At 51.5% G+C, this 23,263-nt stretch overlaps 1 protein-coding gene across 2 annotated transcripts; it reads right to left on the bottom strand.

The window, feature by feature from the left end:
• Positions 1 to 598: 598 nt before the first annotated feature.
• SLC41A1 (solute carrier family 41 member 1) lies at positions 599 to 22,453 on the bottom strand. 2 transcript variants are annotated; one of them, XM_081025599.1, is made up of 11 exons: positions 22,069 to 22,453; positions 19,368 to 20,391; positions 11,697 to 11,804; positions 10,514 to 10,585; positions 9,744 to 9,888; positions 9,461 to 9,607; positions 8,696 to 8,843; positions 7,730 to 7,809; positions 6,667 to 6,801; positions 6,220 to 6,368; positions 599 to 3,240 (listed from the first exon to the last, which is right to left on the bottom strand). In XM_081025599.1, exons 2-11 carry the CDS (start codon positions 19,740 to 19,742, stop codon positions 3,055 to 3,057), a joined length of 1,545 nt encoding a protein of 514 aa, XP_080881725.1. In that variant the 5' UTR covers positions 19,743 to 20,391; positions 22,069 to 22,453; the 3' UTR covers positions 599 to 3,054. The 2 variants fall into 2 exon arrangements, with proteins under 2 accessions (XP_080881725.1, XP_080881726.1); XM_081025600.1 differs by lacking the exon at positions 22,069 to 22,453 and adding an exon at positions 21,788 to 22,050.
• Between the last annotated feature and the right edge of the window lie 810 nt (positions 22,454 to 23,263).

Here is a 23,263-nt window from a genome sequence, read left to right on the forward strand (position 1 = left end):
TTTGGGGTTTAGCATGTGCTAGGCACAGTGCTTAGTGCTTTATGTACATCTCACTAAAATCTCCTCATAATCCTAGGAAATAGATTTCAATACAGATGAGGAAAATGAAGCTCAGAGAGGGTAAATAACTTGCCCAAAGCCACACAAACACAGCAGAAGAGCTGGGTTTTGAACCCAGGCCTGTCTGACTGCAAACCATTTGCACTCCATTGTAAATTTCTAAGGGCTTATAGGGTTGAGCACAGTGGAGGCACGTAGTAAGTACTCAACAAGTAACAGCCATTATTTTGACCCAACCAGACTGTCAGCCTCTGTAGGGAAGGAACCCCCTGGCACAATACCCTAACCAAGGCTGTCAGTGAGTGAAGAGCAAGGACACTGTGCTGGCTTCTGGAAGATTTACCACAGCACCACTGATTGTTCCTCAATAAATGACTGATGTGTGTTTTCTATCACACATCTCTGTATTTGAGATGTTTCGTTTCTTGTCAGACTTTGGCCCCTTTCCATGTCTGAGTAAGGAGGGGGTGGGACTGGAGAGGGGCCCAAAAGCAGCTGAAGCTGCTTTTTTGATGAGACACAGGAACCACCAACCACCTAAATAAACGTCCTTTTTATTTTACCAAATATAATTTATCAGTTATGTTGACATTTGTCAATTCAGTTATAGTAACTATAAATAATTCTCTTAAGACACAGTTTTGTAACTTTTTAAGGATACAAGAGTAAACCAATGTCGCTCCTTGCAGCCAGGCCAAAAGTACATGCAGTTTGTGCAATCAGGGGAAAAGAATCTTCCATGAAAGTCAACTTCATTTTCTTCCCATCTCACCCCACAGTCCTCCCTCTGCTTACACACTCAGGGCTGAGGGCACGCCTACCTTCCTGCTTTTTCAGCCAACGAGGATGCTCAGAGTCTCCCAGGGCAGCCTGGTCAAACTCCAGAGATTAGGCAAGGGTGAGTGACTAGACAGGGGTAACTGGACATCACAGGGCACGGCCTCCAGGGCAGAGGAGTTGGTTTTAGTGCCTGTACAAGAAGAGTGTGTGCAAATATGTTTGGAGATGGAGAAAAAGATGAAAGAAAGCCTGAGGGAGGAGCAGAAACAAGCCCAGGCTGGTGTTAATGAACTCTGTTGGACACAACTCCAACAAGATAAACCTCTACAATTCCTTTCAATTCTAAGGTTCTAGACTCCAGAAGGTGGTCTAGGTGGAAATGGAGGGAGAAAGAAGAGTCTGGAGGTACGGGGCAAGTTCTTGGGATGAGGGATAGTGTTTGTCAGAGACAAGATCATTCCCTGGCCTTCCCTAGAGGTGTGCCCTTTAGGTGACAGAGGGGAGGGTTTCTGGGGAGTCTGTGGAGAGAGGCTAGGAAAAACTTGCATTCCAATGCCTGTATTTGTACATGTGTGAGTGTGGACAGATCTGTTTGGAATAACATGTGGGTAAGACACAGAGAAGCCAGTGTTCTCTTGATCTTGTGCTAGGCCGAGAAAAACAGAGGCAGCTGGCTAATGTCCAGTCTACTAGTTCTGAATTCTCCTTTGGGTGGCTGGTGAGGAGGTGGAGGGTTGGGAAGGTGAGGAAGAGTCATTTAGGGAAATGAACACTGGTTGCGCCATGGGGCTGGGGGCTCTAGCTGTGGTCGGCATTATACAGAAGTGGGGTCTAGGAGGGAGATCCAGAGGCAAAACTTGGCCTGGTGATATAAATGCAAATACTTACAGCGAGGAGACTCTCTGCCAGATTGAAAGGAGCATATAGCCTTTATCTGGGGAATGAGATGAGGTTAGAGCTGTGTTTCCCTTACTACCGGCTAGCCTGGCACAGTATGTAATACATAGTAGGCACTCAATAAATATTGCTCAATGAATGTTTCAGACCATGCCTGCAGAAACGCTCCTCTTGGGGAGGCTGTGTATTTGTTAAGTGAATGAATGATGAATGTAGGCAGAAGCCAACAGAAAGGACAACTGGCCTCCATGGCATGACAGACTGGTTTTAGGAAGTGACAGTCTCAGGTGACCACATGATTGTGTCCTCAGGAGAAACAGCAGTAGTGAAAACCCCCTGGTTGTCCTCAACCTCCCAACCATTTTCCACATACCCATTCCCGTTCCTAATCTCGGAACCCGACCTGGCAAGCTCTGGGGAAGGTAGTGCTTAGAGACAATTAGAGATGCAGATTGAACAGAGATAAGGAATAGGTCCTCTGGGCCCAGGGAGGATGTAGATCTTGGGAAACCTATGGGTGAACGTGGGTCACAAGGAAAACAGGCCACTGCTCATTTCTTCCCGACTGTGACAATCAGTTTGACAACAGATCAATGGGAGGGGTGGGTGGTGCTTACTAGGCAATCAGGTAAGGGGCATGTGCACAATTCAAATAGTCAGTCCACTCTACTGTTTTTGAGAGCAGAAGGGCCTAGGTCCAGAGGGCAGAAAACAGGGCTAGGATTATATGGGGCCAAGAGCAGCTATGTCCTGCCTAGTACTTTGAAGTTGGTCCATTGCTAGAAAAAGTGTGTGTGTGTGTGTGTGTGTGTGTTGTGTGTGAGTGAGAAAGAGAGAGAGAGAGAGAGAAAGAGAGAGAGAGAGAGAGAGAGAGAGAGAGAGAGAGAGAGAGAGAGAGAGAGAGAGATTCCTCTGTTCAACCAAAAAGAAAAAAAGAAAACAAAAACACCAGAGCCCACTCACAAAGGGTTTCTCATTAGGGCCAAGACTAAGTTGGCTAAAGATGTCCCCAGATCCCAGACGGAAACTCCTGCCCCAATCCACCTCACCTGGAGGCACCCACCATGAAATTGCACTTGGTGATTGTCTCAAAAATCTACTTGTACTGCTTGTCTCAGTCAGTCCATCTATTCTGCCTGAATTCTTGCTATACAAACTTGGCTCAACGTATAAAAATTCCCATTGAAAATAATGAGAATTCGGTATCAAAGTGAAGTCCTAGAAAGATGTGGGAGTGTGGAATGGATTGGGGGAAGAGGAACAAAAGAAAAAATTCAAAGAGAAAGTGCAGAGGGGTGGGGAGATTGAGTGACCAGGCTAGTCCCCGACATCCGTGTCTCGGTCCCCAATGAGCCAGAGGACATGGAAGCTGAGTGCTAGGAGCCCAGTGCCAAGCAGGTCCCCCAGTGCTGTCAAGTACGGGATGGAGAAGTTGTCAGGGTCCAGGCCCCGGCCCCACATCCAGTGCACCATCCAGTCTGCGATGTACAGGAGAATCAGCACCTGGACAGACAGAAGGGCTCGGTAGGTAGCCATCCCTCTCTCCAGGGGGAGCCAGAGGCCACAAGATCCAATTCATTCATTGCATCACAAGGCTTGGCTGGGACAGCTTATCTTTCCACATAGTGACCTGTGTTCCTCCACCCCATAATTACCACCTAGAGCAGAGGACAGGCAGAATGTGAGCCCTTTGGAAAGGAAGATGCTGCACTTCCCGGTCACACACATCGTTACACTCTGCTCCCAATTTACTAAATGAGGGGCTTTCTAACCAAACTCCTACATGTTGTAGGAATTCAGCCCTCTTGCATCGAATTCTAGGTCACCCTATTCTCAGGTCACTCCAATTCCAGCCATGTTTGGCTTCTCCAGGAGCCTGGCAGGGGGCTGAGGTTGGAGTTGGCTTTGCAGAGAGATTTCTCTTCGGAGCAGAGTGGAATAAGGACAGTGTTTCAGGCTGCTGCTGGCAGTTGTCTGAGTAACAGCTGATTATCCCAAGCTGGCTTCCTCCTGACCCTTTCCATTCTGCTGTTGTGGGCTCAAAGAACGCAAGTGTGTTTTCATGTTAGTTCTAGCACAATACAATTACCAACAAGTCTGCTAAATAGAAAGTACACAGTGCACAGCAATTCAAAAGACATAGTGGATTATCTGCTGCTTTGATTTATCTGTGCCCCTGTTTCCTTCCATTACTACAGACAATTAAGAACAATCCAGATTAGAACCTTGATAGTGGGTCCAGGACCAGTAGCATCAACAGCAGCTGAGAGATTGTTAGAAATGCAGTCTCAGGCCCTACCCTGGATCTCCTAAATCAGAATCTGCATTTTAACAAAATTAATGTGCACTTCTAAGATGGAAATGCACTTGACCTAGATACTGTGGGGGAGTGCGCAGGCCTGCATCTTCTATATGCTGTGCACCACCCCTGATATTTGGTCTCCCTAAATGACTGCATTTGTGTGAGAATGAAATGGTTTCTGACCGTAAAGCTCCAACACAGTCATTTGGAAGGTTTTACTCTTGACTGTACTTTGCAAAACACTGTGGTATGTAAATTCTGCCCTATGGAGCTCAGATGCAGGAACCAGACACTCTTGGGGGATCCAGAAGCCAGAACTTATACCTATTTTTAGGCAAACTTGGTTGTTCTTCTGTCTTCTCTCTAAGGAGCCAGAGATTCTAGTTCTAGCACCATTCACATTCCCCAATGCCCTCTACACAGCTGCCTTGTCGTCCCGTGGCCTTGGCCCTGACCCTGGGTGAGGGCCAGCCCCTCTGTCCCCATAACTTCACACCCTTTCTAGCATCTTTTGAAGAGTCTCAAATAAAGAGTGTGGCTAGGAGGGCTTCAGGCCATGTACCAGGAAGGGAATAACAGCAGCTGTCCCCACATTCCAGCCTCCTGGGTAGGCCCTGGGATACATGGCTGAGAGGAGGGAGCAAAGGATCAGAAAGAACCTTTACAGGGGATAAGTGCCAGGCTCTGGCCCTCCACAGGCCTAGAGAAGAGAGCAGAAGTGAGAGTGTCCCTCAGCGAGTTTGTCACGGGTAATGGAGCCAAGGCTTCTCTTTCCCACGGTGGGCCAAGGGCTAATCTCCAGCCACAGACCCTCCCCTTTCCACCAAGCGCACTTAACCCCCACTTGCAAGGGAATGTGGTGATCTGGGTAACTGCTGCGGGAAACAGCACATGGTTGATTCTCAGCCCGGCCTTTGCCAAGATGCCCCAACACACAACCTTTCTCAAGGTAGGGGTGAGGGGATGGAGGGATAGTGATTACCAGTAAGGTCTGGTTAAATAAAATCAGGGTACATCTCTGCAATAGTATAGAATGAAGCCACAAAAAAATCAGGGTGCCCTTCTCTTTACATATTAATGTGCAATGATCTCTGAGACAAATTACTCTGTGAAATAACAGGGCATGGACAGTGTATATAGTATGTTACCTGTGTGTAAATAAAGGAGGAAAATAAGAAAAATATATGTTTGCTTGTATAAATATGAAATAGCTGGGAGGATATATAAGAAATAGGTAACACCAATGGCCTATGAGGAAGACAAATGGATGGCTAGCGAGAGCAGAAAAGAAGACTTTTCACTGAAGTTTCACTATAAACCTTTCAAATTTGTGAGCTACGTGAATGTTCAAAAACCAAATCTATAGAAATTAAAAATGTACTAATAAGGGTGAGTGTGGCTATAAAGGGGTAGTATGAGGGAGCCTTGTGGTGATGGAACAGTTACTTGTCTTAACTGTGAATCTACGCGTGATAAAACTGCACAAAATCACACACACACACACACACACACACACACACACACGAGTGCATTTAAAACGGATGCAATCTGCATGAGCCCCATGGGTTGCATCAGTGCTGGTTTCCTGGTTTGGACATTGTCCTACGGCTACGCCAGCGATGACCCCTGGGGGAAGCTGGGCTGACAGCACATGGGGTCTCTCTGAACATTTTGGGGGGCAACTTCCTGTAAATATATAATTATTTCAAAATAAAAAGTTGAAAAAATGGAATTAATACAAGGGAGAGTGTCATAGGACTACAGAATGGCAAGGCTGGACAGCATCCTACAGATTACCTACTTTAGTGGTTTTGACACTTTCCAAGCTGTGAAACCCTTTATTCATATGAAATCTCCTGAGACAGCCCCGCATGCAAAACAGAGCCAAGTAGAGTTCTATGGCCAAAGCCCACCTGCTCAGCACCCTATAACCACCTGCTGAAAACCATCACCTCTTTTCAACTTACAAATGAATCACTGGGCTCAGAGATAAAACTACTAGGTCAAAGTCACACAGTATGTTAGTGACTGTGCTGGAACTACAGCCTGTTCTCCTGAGCACCTGTCCAGTCCCAGAGACAGAGGTGGAGAGTGTCTGATGGGCCAGCCTGGGCCTCCCCTCCCATCCCTGCAGGACAGCCCTGCCCCCGTCCCCCACCCGTGTCCCTGCCTGTGCGTACCTGGAGCAGTGCAGCTGTCATGTAGAAGACAATGAAGATGAGTGTGAGTGTGGTGTGCCCGCCCTGCATACAGCTGATGGTGTACAGGAACACTAGGTGTCCTGGAACCACGAGGAGGAAGAGGACCCGGGCTGAGCGAGAATTCACATCTGGGACCAAGGAAGAGATGGCGTGAGGGAGAGGAGAGGAGGAAACGTGGCCCCAGAGGCCTGTCAAAGTCAGGAGGCTTCACGCTACCCTCCAGGGCAGCCCACAGCTGACTGCCTCTCCCTCTTCATCCCGTGGTCCCTACCCCCCAGGTGCTCTGCCATCCACAACAGCTGGTACAGCCCAGCAGACAAGGAAAATCTGTGTATCTGGGCCCAGCTGTTTTTTAAGCAAAGTTCACTGATGGCCCCCTCCCTCCAAGGCTGGAAGGGATCTAGGAGGCTGGGATTCTGCCATTACCAGGACTGAAGAAGGTGGTACAAGGACTGGGGCAGCGGCGTGGGGCTTGCTCAGAGTTCTCCCCTGGCATTCCATTCATGTGGAGGAAGGTGGAGATGCGGCTGGCCTGCACTGCCACCAGATTGCCCCCAACACCTGCAGAGACACACAAGACCTTAGACATGGGGGGACGAATGAGTGGGGAGGGCATGAGCCATCCACCAGTTCCCAGGAGAAGAGTGAGACATTAAGAAGAAAGACAAAAACACCTCCCCCCCATTCTAGCGAGGGGAGTCTTCCAGGCCCCTCCCATCCCCCCCGCTAAGGAGATGTGGCAGTCCCACGCCTCTGGTGTGGCTCGGAGAGCAGGAAGGGGGCAGAGCTGCATCCCTAGGCCTGATTCGCCACCACTGCAGTGTGTGCACTTGCTGTTGCACACAGTGGAGAGGACGAGGCCATGCCTTGCCTCAGGTCCTCTCCAAAGGTCTGAGCAGACCCAGGCACCCAACGCTCATGCACTGGGGCCAAAAATCAATGTCAAGTGTCAGGTTTGAGCCCTGCACTCTGGTGTCTGCTTCCTCACCCAGGAACTGTACTTGTTACTGTTGCCATCCCACCCCAACCTATTCCCTGCTCTCCTCCGTCTTGCTCTGAGCCCTGTGAGCCTGACTTCTACGGATTATCACCCAACCCCTGTGCTGGCTGCTTCTTACTAGGTTTGTTCAACAGGAAGCACCAGAAGGCAATCAGAGAGGGTGAGAGGTCGGGTATTTCCTTCCAGACCCCTCTCTGCGTTACAGCAGTAGCTTACCCCAGAGAGGTAGAGGAGGGTTCTCTCTGCACTCCCCTAACACTATTTCCTCCCCTTGATGCTTGAGGACTAGGGCTTCCTATCTCTGGGTGCCTCAACATCTCTTCTTGGTCCTTCTGTCCTGCTCCCACCTCTAGGAGAAGCCCCTTCATTAGTCTTGAACTAACTGAGCTAGATTCTCTTGCCCGCTGTAACCCTGACTGATACATAGCTCCCCAAATCATCTTCTCCTGCCCTCTCCTTTCCCCCTGGCAGCTGAGGCCAAGACCTCACCATTAATCACAGGTGTGAAGACAGCCATCCCTGCAAAGTTGGGGTCTGAGACAGTCTTGTCCAAGATGAGGCCTCCCACACTATGTAAACACAAAGACAAAACAACACAGAGACCACTGAAGGGTTCTGTTCCAGTACCTGGGATGAGAGGCACAGGCCCATCTGGCCTTGGGGAGGACGGGAAGCAAGGTGGCTCCCAGGAGTCCCTCATATTCCAGTCTTCACCACCATTTGCCAGAACCAGCTGCTGCTCATAACATTCAAACTGACACAGTGCCCCCCCCCCCATCAAACTGCTGGTGCTGGGTCAGGCAGCCGCCTCCAGTACCCACCTCCCAAGTTGGCTACAGAGTTGCCCACAGGGCAACCTGCAGTTTTGCCTGCTCAGTATTTATTTATCCTTCTGGTAACAGTGCTGAGCTCTTCCTCAGGAAAACAACCACCTTTCTCAAACTCAGTCACTGTGGTTCATGTGACATTGCTCCAATGTTGGGTAGGCCCCAGACCCATCAGAACAAGACCATTATATCCCCAAGGCCACAGTGATTGGTTCAGGGATAATCATGTGACTGAAAGAGAGCCAATAAAATTCTGCAATGGGACTTTGTGAAATTGTTGAGAGAAAGAATCTCTCTCTTCCCAGTGGAATTAGTAAGAGTAAGAAAAGTATAAACCTGGAACCGCAGGCCAGCACAGGGAAAAACAGAACTGAGAGATGGAGAATAGTGGGGTCCTGATGGTATCATTTCTACTCCTGAATCCAGCTGCCCTTTTAGTTCCCTAAGCATTCTGCTTTTCAATGAAACCCATTTCAGATTATTTCTGTCACTTGCAACAGGACATGTGACTGATACACTATTGAAGGCATTTCTAGGGTCTGTGCCCTGCTCCATCTCTCCAGGGCTTAAACGGCAGTCTGTGGCAGGGTGGAGGAGGGTGGGGTGTGTACCCAGGGCCCAAGCCTACCTGCTGATGGCCATGGCAATGATGACAGGCTCCCAGCCCGAGTACAACACCTCCCTTGTGGCTGGGCTCCGTCGAGCCAGTACCACCCAGACAGGCAGCAGGGCCACGAAGAAGGCACACACCAGCGGGTAGATGTATTGCCAGTCATCTGAGAGCAGCAGAGATCAGAGGAAGGTGAGTACATGGCTCCCTGCTGCAAGCCTCCCCCTGGCTCAGCCTGTAAATATCCCAGTAGATCAACAGCAATGCCGCAATAAATGCCTGTAAATATATTACCTCATCTGATCCTCACTGTAAGCCCAGAAGGTAGGCGGGGCCAGTCTTTTCCATTTTGTAGATGAGGAAACCAAGGTTGAAAGCTCCCCTGGCTTTTTTGACTCATTTGTAGCAGAGACAAGATTCTAGGGTTCTTACTTTGATTCTAAGAAATCACTATTTCCCCTCCACCTCTTCATTTTGCAAACAGATTCTAGCCTTTAGTTTCTTTCCTTTACCCCTTCCACCCTACCCCTCCAAGGGAAGCAAGAATCCACAGGACCCAGCAGGAATATATTTCCCAGATACTTTCTTCCCGGCCCCTGCTGTCTGCATGAATTTGAGAAAAGCAATTAGCCTCATCTCTCTAAGGTGAGGAGTTATTACAACTTTATTCCAACAAATAAAGAACACAGAAGAAACGCTCACACATTTGCAAACCCACTACCATCTCTCCCCATCCCACCTAGGAGTCCACCCGGGTCACAACCTCGGTGGCTTCAACCTCACCCAGCTCTAGGTAGAGTCCCCAGCTGATGCCTGAGAGCAGTGCCAAGGTGATAAGGTCGCCCAGGCTGGCAGCAATGGGAGTGGCCACATTGTCTGGGTTGATTCCAATCTTGCGAGAGCCAATGATGACCCCAATCATAATCATACCTGGGGAGAAAGGAGAGAGGCCAGGCGGGGTAAGAAGAGATAAAGGCGTAGCAACAAAAGAGACTGAAGTGCCAGGTCCAGTTGACACGTCTGGGGCAGCCCTCCCTACGCCCTGCCCCTCGCTTCTCTTCCTTACCCAGTACTAGGGAGGCAATGAAGGCGGTGGCCACGCTGCTGGCACAGAGTAGGAAGGCGTGTGGGATACTAAAGTGCCCGTCAGGGATCCAGCCGAAGATGACAGCTGCGATGGATGCCAGGAAGCCCACCACTGTGGCCTGCACCTGAGGAGGGAAGTGGCAATTCGGATCAGAGAGCTTCTTCTCAGGATCAGAGCGCTTCTGCGCTGAGGCCACTGAGCACTTGGCCAGACCTCTTCCTGGCCTCCGGCAGCCCCAGGAGGCAGGCTGAGCGGCACTGTCCAGTCCTCCCAAGCAGGAATGATGTCTTTATTTATTTAGTTTCACACCAGACACTAGAACTGGGCAGTGCACGCTGCAGGAGCCCAGGACATGGTACTGGCTGAATGTGTGCCTCTGGGCGTTGGGGTGAAGTTCAACAGTGCCTGAGACTTCAGTCTAGAGACGAGGCCTGGGCCTCAAGGGGGAAGATTCCAGTGCGGAACCTGTGCGGCCTCACTGGGACGTGGGACAACAGTGGTCAAGGATGCTGCCGCACTCCTAATCTGATCTGTGGGGACACAAGCCTCCCGCAGCACTGGGAGCCGAGAGGTGACATGGAGATACTGGGGTCCTCCCCATCCTGGCTGTTTTCCTGGGAAACCTGGGAGAAGCCAGCTTAGCCAGAAGCCGGAGCTTCACTCAGGAGCCACTGGCGCTGACCTAAGCCTTTCCGATTCCGGACCAAGGAGGATGCGCCACCCAACCTCTCTGGGCCCTGGACTCTTACCTGGATGAGGGCCATGTTCCCAGTGATCATTCGCCAGAGCTCCGCGGGGGTGTCCATGTGGCCGATGTTGGCCTGGGAGAGGGAGGAGGGGAGCTGGGGCTCCAGGCTGGAAAAGGCCTGCAGCTCCATCCATTAGAACCCTGCCTTGATCAGGAGGCAGTACATGTGGCCTAAGACACTGGGACCAGGACATGAGCCCTCTGGAAACTGAAGATGGATAGTGGGGCTAGAATGACAGGGAGGAGCTAAAGAGCCTTGAGCTCCTGCAGCTGGGTGGGGGCAGGAAGAGGACTCCTGAGTAAGCCTCTTCTCTCCTCCTCTCAGAACAGCCGCTAAGCAGAGGCAGATCCCATCCTCTGCCCTGCTCCCCAAGGCAGCCCATTCCTGCACAGGCTAGAACGACCCGATGGATCCCTGGCTCTGAAGCCAGCTTGCTGTCCTAGAGAAGGAAAGGTCAGCTGCTAGTGTATGATTGAGGCTGCAAGAGTGTTTAGGAAGGAGTGAGGTGGCACAGGAGGTGGCCAGGAGTGGGGCAAGTTGGGGCAGGCTATGCTGGCCGCCGCTTATCTTTGATGCCTTCTCCAGACTTGTGGCATGGAGGGATATCCGTGCCACCTGGCTCTCCTGGCTGCCTCAGTTTTATTGCCTCCTGACTCCCATCCCATGGCCCTGTGTCTGGTTCAGGCTCTGAACCATCATGGCTGATCTAAGGGGTTGTGGGAAGTGGGAGTGATGAGCACTCCTCCCTGTCTATTCATTTAAAGAAGAGCCATGGGGGAAAGGGAATTGGATGGGATGGGGGCTGGGAAGGCCTGGCTCTGCTCCGGCCCAGCTGCAGAGTAGGGCTGGAGATCAGACGAGGCCCCCATCTGTGCAGGTGGAAGGACCAGCGTGATGCTTGCCTGTCAAAGCTGCACAAACAGTCACGAGGCGGGTTGCAAAGCAGGAGGTGGGGCAAGAGTCCAGGGACGGCTGGGACATCCAGAAACTGAGCCTGGGAACCACTCAGGGCAGGGAGCCCTTGCCAGGAGTAGGACACCCGGACTGGGATCTCCTTACACCTTCCCACCCCAGCCCCACACTCCAGGCCTGGGCAGTTGAGGAAAGTAGTGGTGATCTCCCAGCCTGACTGTACTGCCTGGATTCCTCTGTGTGCCCCACTCCGCCCAGCCAGGATACTCACTGCGGTGGACAGCCTTGAAGCCAGGGTCATTTCCAGGTTCCCCTTAAGCCCCAGCAGTGCAGGCACCAGGATGAAGACCTCCGTCACCTTCTGGAAGACGTCCCAGTGCTACAAGGTGAAAACAGAACCCAAGAATTTCAATGTCCCAAGGGGATGGCATGAAAGTCAAACAGATAGTCTGGGATCAGGGGCTTGAGGAGGAAACAGAATCAGCAGGAGTGACCACATCAGCCACCTTTCCTCCAAGAACCTGAGAATCAAACCAAGCCCATGGTGCTCCAAACAACACTGCCCCCCTTCCTGCCACTCAGAACAGAAGAGACCTAGAGGGTCTCTTCCAGTCAGGAGACCCTAGCCTGGCTCTACTTCCTCTGCCTGCTTTTTGGAGTCAGGGCAAGGAGCATTGTGAGGACCCACACACAGCTGAATCACCCCCAGGTTGCTTACACCCCAAAACTCCTTTGAGATCCCCCATCAAGTTGCAATCTCCAACCCCTTTGCCTTTAGTCCATTTTCTCTGTGGTCTCAGCCTTGGGAGGTGTTGTCTCAGCTGTTGAGCGCTGGGCTCCACGGGGCTGAGGAGATTAGAGTTTGTTTGGTTTCTATCTCTAAGGGCTTTGGGCCTCAGCCATAGCAATTTTCCTTCTGAACAGGCTGTGAATTAAGACTGGGGCCCCCAAACCTCGGAAAGCTGGTCTGCAAGAGGCTTTTTATCCCTCCTTTGCACTCTCTTGCCCCAAACACCTGCCCCAGCCTCTCAGCTAGGAGAGGCAAGTGTAGCCCCACAGCACTGGGCTGGGAGCCAGGAGACAGGGGTTTTAGCCCCGAGAATATGAGGCCTGGCTCTCCTACCAGTTCCCTCAGTGAACATCTAGTAAGTAGGCTAAGTGCTCTCTGTGCATTTTCCATTTCATCCTATCAACAACCCAGTGGGGTAAGGGCTATTTTTATCCCCATTTTGTAAATGAGGAAACTGAGGTTCAGAGAGTACTACATTCATTAGTGCTGAGAGGGAAAAATGTAGGAGCCAGGATTGGCTATTTAAAAGCTACTTTAGTTACAATTGAAGCTGAAGACTTGCAAAAAAGGCTGGGATTGAATCTCCCTCACTGGTGGCGATGTGGGTTCCTATATTTGTTCCTTTATTTGTTTTAAGAATGGAAAGCCTTCAGGTTTGGAGAGGGAGGAGGGGGCAGGTGGCCAGGCTGAAGTACACAGGCTGATTAGGGTATCACAAAGGGCTGTGATGTACTAGGGCACTGGATTGAGAGCCTGAGGTCTCCTCCAAGAGACCACAGGGAAGGGCCTCATGCTGTCTCCCCAGCGTCCTCCCCACATAGACCAGGGGGGGACCTTATTCACGTTACAAGGGCCTCAAGATCCCGACTGTAAAACATACGATTCAGGGGCCAGATCAAATGGTCTCTTGAGGCAATCCCAGCACTGGCACTCTATAGTTAAGGATGAGCAAGGCTGCAAATCGAACCTACAGTGAAATATTCCTCACATCCATTAGCATGGCTACTATGAGAAAAGCCCAGAAAATAACACGTGTTGGCAAGGATGTGTTGCATGGAACACTCATGCAGTTAGTGGGAATGTAAAATGGTGCACTCACTATGGAAAACAGTATGTTGGTTCCTCAAAAAATTTAAAATAGAATCTATCATATGATCCAGCAATCTCACTTCTAGGTATATACCCCCAAAATTGGAAGTAGGGTCTCAGAGATATTTGTATACCATGTTCACAGCAGCAGTATTCACAAGAGCCAAGAGGTGGAAGCCACTCAAGTGCTCATTGATGGATGAACAGAGAAGCAAAATGTCGTTATACATACAATGGATTATTCAGCCTTGAAAAGGAAGGATATAATGTCACGTGCTACAACATGGATGAACCTTAAGGACATTACACTAAGAGAAATAAACCTGTCACAAAAAGACAAATACTGTGTGATTCCACGTATATGAGGTATCTAAGTAGTCCAATTCTTAGAGACAGAAAATAGAATGGTTGTGTCAGGGCTGGGGGGAGGGAGAAAAGGCGACTTAGTGTTTACCAAGGACGGAGTTTCAGTTTTGCAAGATGAACATGTGGAGATGGATGGTGATGGTGGTAGCATAACAATGTGAATGTACTTAACATTACTGAAGCATATATTCAAAAATGATTAAATGATAAAATCCACATTATGTGCTTTTAACCACAATTAAAAAAAAATGAGCAAGGATATTAGAGGTGGCTGGGACCACGGCTAGAGACCAGGGGAGGCTGGACCTTGTGGGGGTCCTAGAAGACAAGGAGCTCTCTTTTCTCGGCAGAGTTCCTTCTGTGTGTATGTTTGGGGTGAGAACCTGGGCAAGGGCACATCTCATCAGGGCTTGGAGTATACCTTCACCTGGGCTCTTGGCCTGGCCCCTCACAGGTGAAGGGCCTAGGACTGTTTAGGGAAGCCCCACTCTTAAGACTAAGGATGGAAAAGAAGCCCCCTGTCCTGCCCCATTGTCTCCCAACAACAGTTGCTGAGCTTTCAGGCACCCATAGGAAGAGCCAGTCCCTTCCAAATGGAAGGATGCGAATTCCTCCTCCCCACTAGGGCCCCCAGAGAGAAGGCAGCCCCAGTGAGCCTCAGCTGCCCTGGAGGGACTCAGGGACTATTACTCTTGAATGCCGGTGTACAGGGCTGAGGTTCCAGCTCCCTGTAGGCCCAGCCTTGCTCTGCTTTGCCTGCTCTGCTTTCTCCTTCCTCACCTACACTGGACAAGCCGCTCCAGAGAGGGAAGAACTCTCCTCTGCTCCCCTCCCTTCAGGGGGGTGGCTGACTGTGGGCTTTCAAAGCTCCTCTCTGAGCACAGCTTCCTGTCTCCTCCCCACCGCTAACCATCTGCCCCTCCCAGCTTCCCAGCTGCCAGCTCTGTGAAAAGCTTAGTTTTCCAGGTAGGTGAATATAGTGTGTATGTACTGCCTGAGTGAAAGAGCCCAGAAAGAATTATTCCAAGTGTATGCAAGTAATAGTTTCTGAACTGCTTCTAAGGAATATTGTTTGTCTTTATGAATGTTTAAGAAAAAAAATGTGTGAAGCTCAACTAACCCTCTCTGGCTGCCACTATAGCAATCCCTAAATCCCTCCCCTTTTAACTACACAAGGACCTAGAAGGTGTGGGGTTTTAGTAGCACTAACATGAGAGACATACAGGCAAGAAGAACAAACAGCCACAATAACAGCCCTTATGCAAGTCTTCCCAACCCACACAGAACATAGCCTGAATCCCAGCCCAGCGAAGCTCTGAGTTGGCACTTGGGTCAGAGCAGCCAATTCCTACACACATACTTTCTTCACCCACAAAACCCTCTCAAAGATGCAGCTCAGGTGGGGGAAGCCTGACCCGCGCACTCATCCAGGGCTCTGGGAAGAGATGCTGGCAATGTGGAAGCAGCCCAGAAACACGGCGGCCCTCAGGTCAGGAGTGAGTAGTATATGATAGGGGTAGACAGAGTGTGTCCTTCCTCGTTGCGCCTAATTCAGGCCCATCCTGTTCATCCTGGCTGGGAGTGCCTGCCCCTGAAGTCAAACCCTTCAGCCAAGCTGTCAGCCAAATCTTCACCCACGCCTTCCTACTCTGCTGGGGATAGAACAAGGCCGTTCCAGGAAGCACAGCCCCACTTGGCGGGGGCAGGGCATCTACACATTTCACTGCTTCTCAGAAATGCAGCTCCTCTTCCTGTTCTTTCTCTGTCATTGGCAGGGGTAAGGATTCATTGGTCCCTGCTATTCTGGAGGTGAGGGATGAGACTGCCCACCCCACACTCAGAAATGACCCTGATTCCGAGCAATCATCTTAAGTGTCCCATCTCAGTGCCCTGCCAGTACCTCCTCCCTGTCCTTCCATCCCTCACCTCCTCCAGCTTCGTACACTGACCCCAGCTTGCTTGCAGTGTTCTGTGCTGAGCCTTCTTCCCCTCCAGGAGGGTAGCAATAGGGAAGAAAGTCAAAGCTGGGAAGTTAGAGTCAAGACATTTAAAAAGATTGAAATCTCTAGAGATGAGCTCTAATCACAGTCTGTGGGAGAACCTGGGAAGTGGGGCTGAAGTTGACCTTTCAGATCAGATAAGAGTAAGCCCAGCCTTCAGCTCTCTGAGCCCTGCCCCAATCCCACAGGTATCATCTGGGTGTCCAAGGAGAAGGACCCCAGGGCAATGCCAGGATATAGAGAGCTGTACAAAATGTGAGAAAGGGCTGGTCAAGTGAAACAGACCCTAAGTGTCCTGCCCAGGAATGTCCGCAGCCACAGGAACAGGCCAGACAGGAGAGACTGCCTCTTTCCCAAGCCACTTTTGCCCAAGCCCATGCTTGCCATCCATTTTCATTTTTGTATCTGCTCCTGTATACATAACAGGTACAGAAGCCAGAGGAGGAGGTGTTGGGGGAGAGAGGTCTACTTTCCTTGGGATTCTCAGCAAGTGAGCAGTGAGGTCCAGTAAAATAAGGACTTAGGAGTCCCACCTATCTTAACACAGCTGGGAATTCCAATGAAGGTCGGCACACTACCTCCTGCCACCCCTATTCCTCAAAAGGCTGACAGTAAAAGGGAGTGAGACAGCCTGTAGCAGCCAGGACCAAATGAGGGGGTGGGACATAAGGCATCTGCAGCATAGAGGCTCCCATATCCCAACCCTCTTCAGTACCAACATAGGGCTCAATCCTGCTTTCCCTCCCCAATGTTGCGGTAACTTTCAGCCACAGTGGGGAAATTGGAGCAGATCGCAGTCTATTTATCTTTTTCCTACTTTTGGCCAGTACGCCAGCCCCTTATCTCACTGTAGAGCTGGCTGTACACAGCGAGTGGAGAGGAGGGCAGGTCAGAGGAGACAGAAATGGGGCTTCCAGGAAGAAATGGTCTTCTGCAGTAGTGGGGAAAGATGAGGGGTCCTGGGCCAAGGAAATACCTGCACCAACACGGACTTCTGCTCAACTGCTCTGAGACACTGGGTATATTCTATAACCACCTCCTCCAGATGGCCCCAGGCTCTTAGGTACTCCCAGACTGCCCAGTGAAGGCCAACTTAGCTTGTGGAGGGGGAATGCACGTGTGAATCCGTAGAAATCATCCTGCTTTTCCTGAATCTGAGATTGTCAGCAGCCCCTTTCACTCCCCTGGATGTGGATTAAGAAATCTCCCTGTGGTCCCATGTCCTGGTCTTTCTGCATCCACTTCCTCCCGTGATATGATTGCAGCCATCTGCAGGGCCTGCTCCAGCCCAGCCATGGCAAGGAGGTGTGGGGGGCAGGGGACAAGGACAACCCAGCCATTGTCATCCATACCAACTGGACCTAGCTTTGTGGCGACCTTAAGTGCCACACCAAGGGCAAATACTGGCCCTCTGTTGGCATGTTGGGCAGGATCCAAAGGTTCCCCACCTAGATCTCTTAATGTCTCAAGCTTGTGGGGTGCGATGGGGGTGGGGCAAGATGTCAGAAGCCTTTTCCAGCTCTAAAATTCTGAGTGTGTGGGATGGGGGTGGGAGGGGTGGGGGAGCTCTAAGAATTTTGTCCTTGCTCACTTTAGAATATAACTCCAATTGTTCCAGATTTCAGTCTACCCTGTTCTTCTAGGGAATTGAAGAGAACAGACCCAGAGTCTTTAACTAACTGGCAGACCACGGCCATAGTGAAGGCCATAGAGGTCAAAGGCACAGCTCTGAATCAGATGACCTAGGACAAGCTACTTAATCACTCTAGGCCATAGGTTTCCTATCTACAAAATGGAGATGACTACAGTTCCTACAGAGGAGCCCAGCAAATGCTCCCCATATCTATATTATCCAGAAAATAAAACAACCCTCTCCCAGTTCACCACCGGACTCTGGTTCTATACCCCTTTGTAGGCACCAAACCAGAACTCAAAAACTCTAAGCATCAAGGCCATGGGAAAGGGATGGAAGAGGTGGAGAAACTGCTATCCAAGTCTCATTTCTCCCCCTCCCATTACCCCTACTCGCACCCTAGGAGAAGGGGCAGCCATGGGGGAGAGAAGGAACCCAATGCCGGCATTCCCAGCTCCAGGCTGGCTTCCTCACCTGCATGAGAAACAATCTCAAGGTAACAGGTTAGGGGTGAGAGGAGGCAGTACAAGGCACTTTGGTGTGACAAAAGCACCATCCTCCTTAGCAACCAAAGGTGCAGGGTTCTCCTAAAGGGCTCAAGTCAAAGGAACCACCGAAAACCCACCACCCTCAGTTCCGTAGGCCATGAGCATGGTGAGACCTGCCAGTAGGACTGCATCACTGCACGCATAGTTTATAGCAGGGGTGTCCAAACTTTTTCAACGTTTTTCATCAAGGGCCATATGCGGTAAAATACACAAACAGCCGGGCCACTCACTTGAGGTGAAGTACGTATTGCCTCACCTGGTTTATTTAAGTAAACTAAATATATTTTTGGAATTTGCTGCGGGCCAATTAACAATGGATCCCGGGCCACAGTTGGCCCGCGGGCCGCAGTTTGGACACCCCTGGTTTATAGGGTTGGCTTGGCACGGAGGAAGAGATGCTGAGCTCCAAACCCTTGTGAGATTTCATGGTAAGGAACACACGGGGGGGGGGGGGGGGGCTCCGAAAAGGCAAAGGCCACATCCCAGGCCTCTGTATTTCTCCAAGTACCGAGGATAGAGCCCAGTACTCAGCAGGAATTTGATACCTGCTAATATATCTTGCTAATGATTAACTTAGATAAATCCAGCATCTTCAGGAAGCCCTGCGTGCCTTATTGTGCTTCAAATACTTTTATCTAGAAAGAAGACTTTCATTCTCTCTTGGACCTGGAGGTTCTGGGTAAGTCCTAACCCACAACATGCTAACATAGCATATACTTGCCTCTCATCTTCTACGATCTGCCAATTCTTATCCTTAAATTTTACCTAGTAGCCTCAAAAATAGCCCTCTTTGCCAAGGGCAGGTTCATGAAGACAGCTAAGGATCAAAGAAGACAGTTCTGCTTGAGCCTGGTTACATTTTGTCCCCATTTATGTCACATAATTAGCATTTCTAGGTCTTATCATGCCCCAACCTCCTCCGCCCCAAACATTCATCAGACAGCATGTGCCCACCTCCATTCCCCAAGGAGATCGTGCCAAGGGTACAGGCAGATAAGCAAAACAAAACGCCTTTAAGAAACTTCCCACTTAATTTGAGACCCTCTTGGCAGCCAGACAAATTCCTGCCCAGCAGGGGGATGAAGGGAGACTTGAAACTGAGCTTTCTACTATGGGTATCCTAGAAACCCCAAGTAAAGGGAAAAGAAAGCCTGAAGAGGAGACCAATCTAAATGTCTACTACTGAGCCAGGCTTAGTAGGAATGCCCAGGAGGGATGGCAGGCAATCGCCCCATTCCATCTCTCCTTTTCCAAGCCTGAACTCTGGAACTAATTCTGCTTCTGTTAAGCAATATTGCCCTGACCGTGTCCCTGGGGCTACTGGGCTTCCTCAAGGCTTCTGTAGAAAGTAACTAGACCAAGAAGAAACCGAGGATGTGATTCAAAGGGAAACAGTATTCCAGGAAGCAGCAGCTGCTTCTGACAGGGAGGTGGAGAGAAAGCTCCAAGAGTCATTTTCCTAGGAGGAAAGGTGGCCCCAGGTTCAGGGTCAAGAGCTGCCCGACCCAGGTCCTACCTGCACGATGTCCAGCACCATTCCTGCAGCCACAGTCCCGAAGCCTGCCAGGAGGAAGGGAAACAGCACTTGCAGCCCAATGGAAAAGGAGGTCTCCTTGAGCGGGGAGGGTGGTGCGGGGCCACGGTCTGTGCTGATGTCGTCACTTTCGTTGCTCTGGCTCCCGTTCTCCAGTAGGGCGTCCTCCTCCCGAACCCCCTTGGCGTTGGCCCGAGACTCAATCACCACCACATCTACCCCAGCCCCGTCAGGCCCCAGGAACTCAGAGGTCTCGGCCAAAGGCTCTCGTCCGGAGCCATCTGAAGAGCAGAGTGAGGCAGCGGGGCCAGTCCCGTTCAGCTGGTGGACGTCCTTCGGCTCCGACTTAGAGGACATGACGGGAAGGGAGGAGGGAAAAGGGGAAATTTCCTCTCTTTCTCTTTTTTGTTTTTTGCTTTCTCTCTCCCTTTCTAACTCAGGAAAGAACTTAGTCTTGGGGTGAACCCAGGCTTGGGTGCCGTAGGACCTCTTCCCACGGCTCTCTGCTCCTACCAGGCTCTACAAAAACTGGTCTACTGACAGGCAGCCCCATCAAGCACTGAAGCCGCAAGCTGGAGGGAACCAGCAACTCCTCACCAGACCCCACAGTCAGCCACTAGGGGTGCAGATGCCTGACTACCGCCGGCCAACGCTGGGCTGGGGGGAAACTTATCTGGCCTCTTATCTTCTTTGGTTCTCAGAGCAGGGGGCATCCAGAGTGGAAGAACCCAGCCAAATCTGGGGTGCCCTCTGAGGTGGCCCTTCTTTCATGAAAAGCAGCTTGAGGTCAAGTCTTTTAGAAGGCAGCCTGGCGTTGGAGCTGCAGCGCCTTCCCACACCTCTGGCCCCGCTCCTTAAGCTTCGCACAGCTCCTTGGGCTCTGCTGGTCCCAGGGCAATGTCTGCAGTCTTCCCTTTATCTTCCAGAGATTTCCTTCCTTCCGGGGAAGACCTTGTACCTCCCAAAATTGCTGGTCCTTCAAGTCACGAGAATCTGTATGGAACACCTTATGTGGGAAGGAAGAAGACAAGAAAAAGGGAATGTTATGATATAGCAAATGACAACTCATGTTGGGAGGCATAAAGGCAGGCACAAGGCAGCCATACAGAGTTTGCTGTTTGCCACCCTTTTCCACTAAAATTATCCATTCCCGTACTGTGACATCTGGAGGCCCAGCAGGTGCTATCCCTGTCATCCTTCCAACCAGCAACCCATCGTCCCACAGGGTCCACCACACTGGTCAGCAGCCTGGGATGGGGAAGATGCTGTGCAGGAGACCTTGTATTGTCTTCTCAGCAACGGGGGTGGGCAGGGATGTTCTGGGATTTATTCTTGAATGCCCATTAAAAACCGGGATTATTTAGGTGTGGTCTCCCAGTGGGGTCAGTTACAAATTCAGTCACAAACTCCCTGCCACAAAGCCACCCCACTGTAGAATATGATTGTTTACAGTCAAAAGACAGCCACAGAGTGTGAATAAACAGGGAGAATCTGATCACTGAGGGAAGGTCCCCAGACCTCCAAGCACCCGAGTCCCTGAGAAAAAAAAAAAAAGGAGGATTCCTTGGGCAATAGGGCAAGACTGCCAGACCAAGGCTAAGAGCCAGGGGCCTACCCACTCCTGCCCTTGAAAGTCAACAGTGTTACAAAGCTCAGACACTGGCTGACTGGCATCCAGGCCTCTGTCTTTCTGTCTTTATCCGTCCCCCCTCCCCCCCAGCTCTGGGCCCTGTGAGCTTGTCAGATAGGACAAGGGAGTTATCTCAGTTTGAAGAGAAAGAGGGTAAAACTACCGGTTATTATGCACACATTTCAGTTCCCTAGGTTCACCCTGTTCCCCAGGGTTACCGAGAGTTGGATATAGTGGAATTCTTAAAAAACAAAAAACAAAAGCACCAACTAAAAAAATAAAAAATAAAACAAAGCAAAACAAAAAAACAAAACAGCATTAGCCAAAATGCACTTGTTCCCTGGCTGTAATGACTCCACTTTTCTTGCCTAAAGGAAAACCCAGGCCTTGATCCCATTCCCTTCCATTTCACCAGAATAGCTCTTACAAGTGAAAAATAATTTTAAAGAGACTTTCCAGAGGTTAAATGAATAGGTCCTTAAGTATTCCAAACACACACAATTAATGAACACCAATTTGGGAAAGGGTGAGTCAAATTCAAGTAACTGGCCCCTGGGGATTGTTTTCTCTTTCTATCAACTCAAGTCACCAGGACTCCCTTTTCCACTCTCCCTCAACCCAGTCCTGTGGTTCTTTCCAAGACCCTCACTAAATATCCTGGAGGAAACCTGTGAGCAGGAAAGAGTCCACTGTTCCTGTGCCAGGAAAGTTTCTGAGTCTGCTAAAAGTTGACCCTCTCTCCTCCTCCTGTCTCCCAGGCAGGCCACCTCACCTGACAGGCGACTGGCAGGAATAGAAGCCAGTCTCTCACACCACTCCCAGTAAAGAGACTTCGGACGGGCCTAAGGCCCTGGGATGAAAGAAACGAAACGGAACCGGGGTGCCCTGAGGAGGGGACACAAAAGACCTGTTTCACTATCCCCAAACCCAGGGAGGGGGAGAAGTAACCGGGTGGCCTCACCCGCCTCTCCCCAACTCAGACTCAGCAAATGCGCTGCGCGCCAGGGCTCCCGCCCTCCGCCACCCGCCCGCCCCACACCCAACACGACTGACCTGCCTCTCGCTTGGGAGGAAGGGGGGCACCTGGCGAGTGGCAGCAGGGGCCCGTGGTCTCGGGAGGTGCAGATTTCCCCCTCTTCTCATCACTCCTCTTCCTCGGCGGTCCTCCTGGGCCCCTCGCGCGCCCCCCCCCACCCCCAGCAAAGGCGAGCGTTCAGCCGCGACCCCCGGCTCGCTACATTTCACTTCTGCGTTACAGCGAGGCCGCTGCTCCGGTTCCACGAGGGGGAGGTGGCCGGGGAGGGCAGGATAAACCGCCTCGGGCCTGAGCGGGGGCGACTCGGTCGGGGGGCTGTGGTGCCGAGCTCACTCGCCCCCAATCGCTTGTGGCCCGCGGAGTCAGGCTCGACTGGTTGGCTGCTAGTGGCAAACGTGATCTGGGGCAGAGTGGGTGGCACCCCCCCATCAAAAATAGATTTTGGATGGACAACTGCAGCGACCAATCGGGGACGGAGGAGGGGGCGGGCTTCGTCTCGTTCGGCCCCTTTCCTTTGCTTTGTGCCGGGAGGCGGGACGCCGGGGAAACACCGTGCCTCGGGTGACGCGAACTGGGAGCCCGCGGTCCCACGGCGCGGCGATCGCGCGGGTCCCGGCGCCCCTCGGTCAGCGGCCCGGGTTCCCGCTGCCCGATGATCGCCGCGCGGTGCCATCTCCCTCGGGCCCGCCCGCCGCGCCCGGAGCCTCCCTTGCCCGCGAAAGGCTTGTGCGCCTGTGCGCGGCTGCCCTGGCATCTTGAGCTGTTTCCTTGAGCCTCGGGCCTTCGGGAAGAACGGGATGGCTCCCTGTCGAGCCCGCGGGCTCCAGCAGCCATCCTGTGCTCTTTCCCCTAGCTCCATACTCGAAAAGAACGGTCCCTACCTTGCACTTGGTCGCGGCTCCTCTCCGGCTGTTTCTTCACTTGGCGCTTCCGCCAGAGCCGGCGTTCCTCCAAGCAGATGGCTTGGTCCGGACGGAACCGGCCTTAATAAAGTCGCGGCCTTGAAAGGGGTGGGGGTGGGCGGGCGGGCGGGAAAGAGGCCAGACTCGAGCCTGGGGCCCCCTGCGCACCCCCTGAGGTCAGGGCGGAGAGGAGCCGCCTGGCTTCCTGTGACCCACAGATCCCGGTGGTGGCACGGGGAGAGATGTCTCCATCCCCGGCTAAACGAAATCCAACTTTCCCTGACGCACCTTGTGGGATCAAAGAGGGGTG

Source organism: Rhinolophus hipposideros (genome assembly GCF_964194185.1).
Source record: "Rhinolophus hipposideros genome assembly, chromosome: 19".
Taxonomy (NCBI): Eukaryota; Metazoa; Chordata; class Mammalia; order Chiroptera; family Rhinolophidae; genus Rhinolophus; species Rhinolophus hipposideros.

Bases quoted from the DNA above. Each gene is read 5' to 3' on its own strand.
- SLC41A1 (XM_081025599.1), bottom strand. From the start codon at position 19,742: ATGTCCTCTAAGTCGGAGCCGAAGGACGTCCACCAGCTGAACGGGACT. The intron at 9,889-10,513 runs GTAAGAGTCCAG...TTCCCTCCTCAG, and splicing joins GGAACATGGCCCTCATCCAG to GTGCAGGCCACAGTGGTGGG. The intron at 6,369-6,666 runs GTAATGGCAGAA...CCTTGGTCCCAG, and splicing joins TACCACCTTCTTCAGTCCTG to ATGTGAATTCTCGCTCAGCC.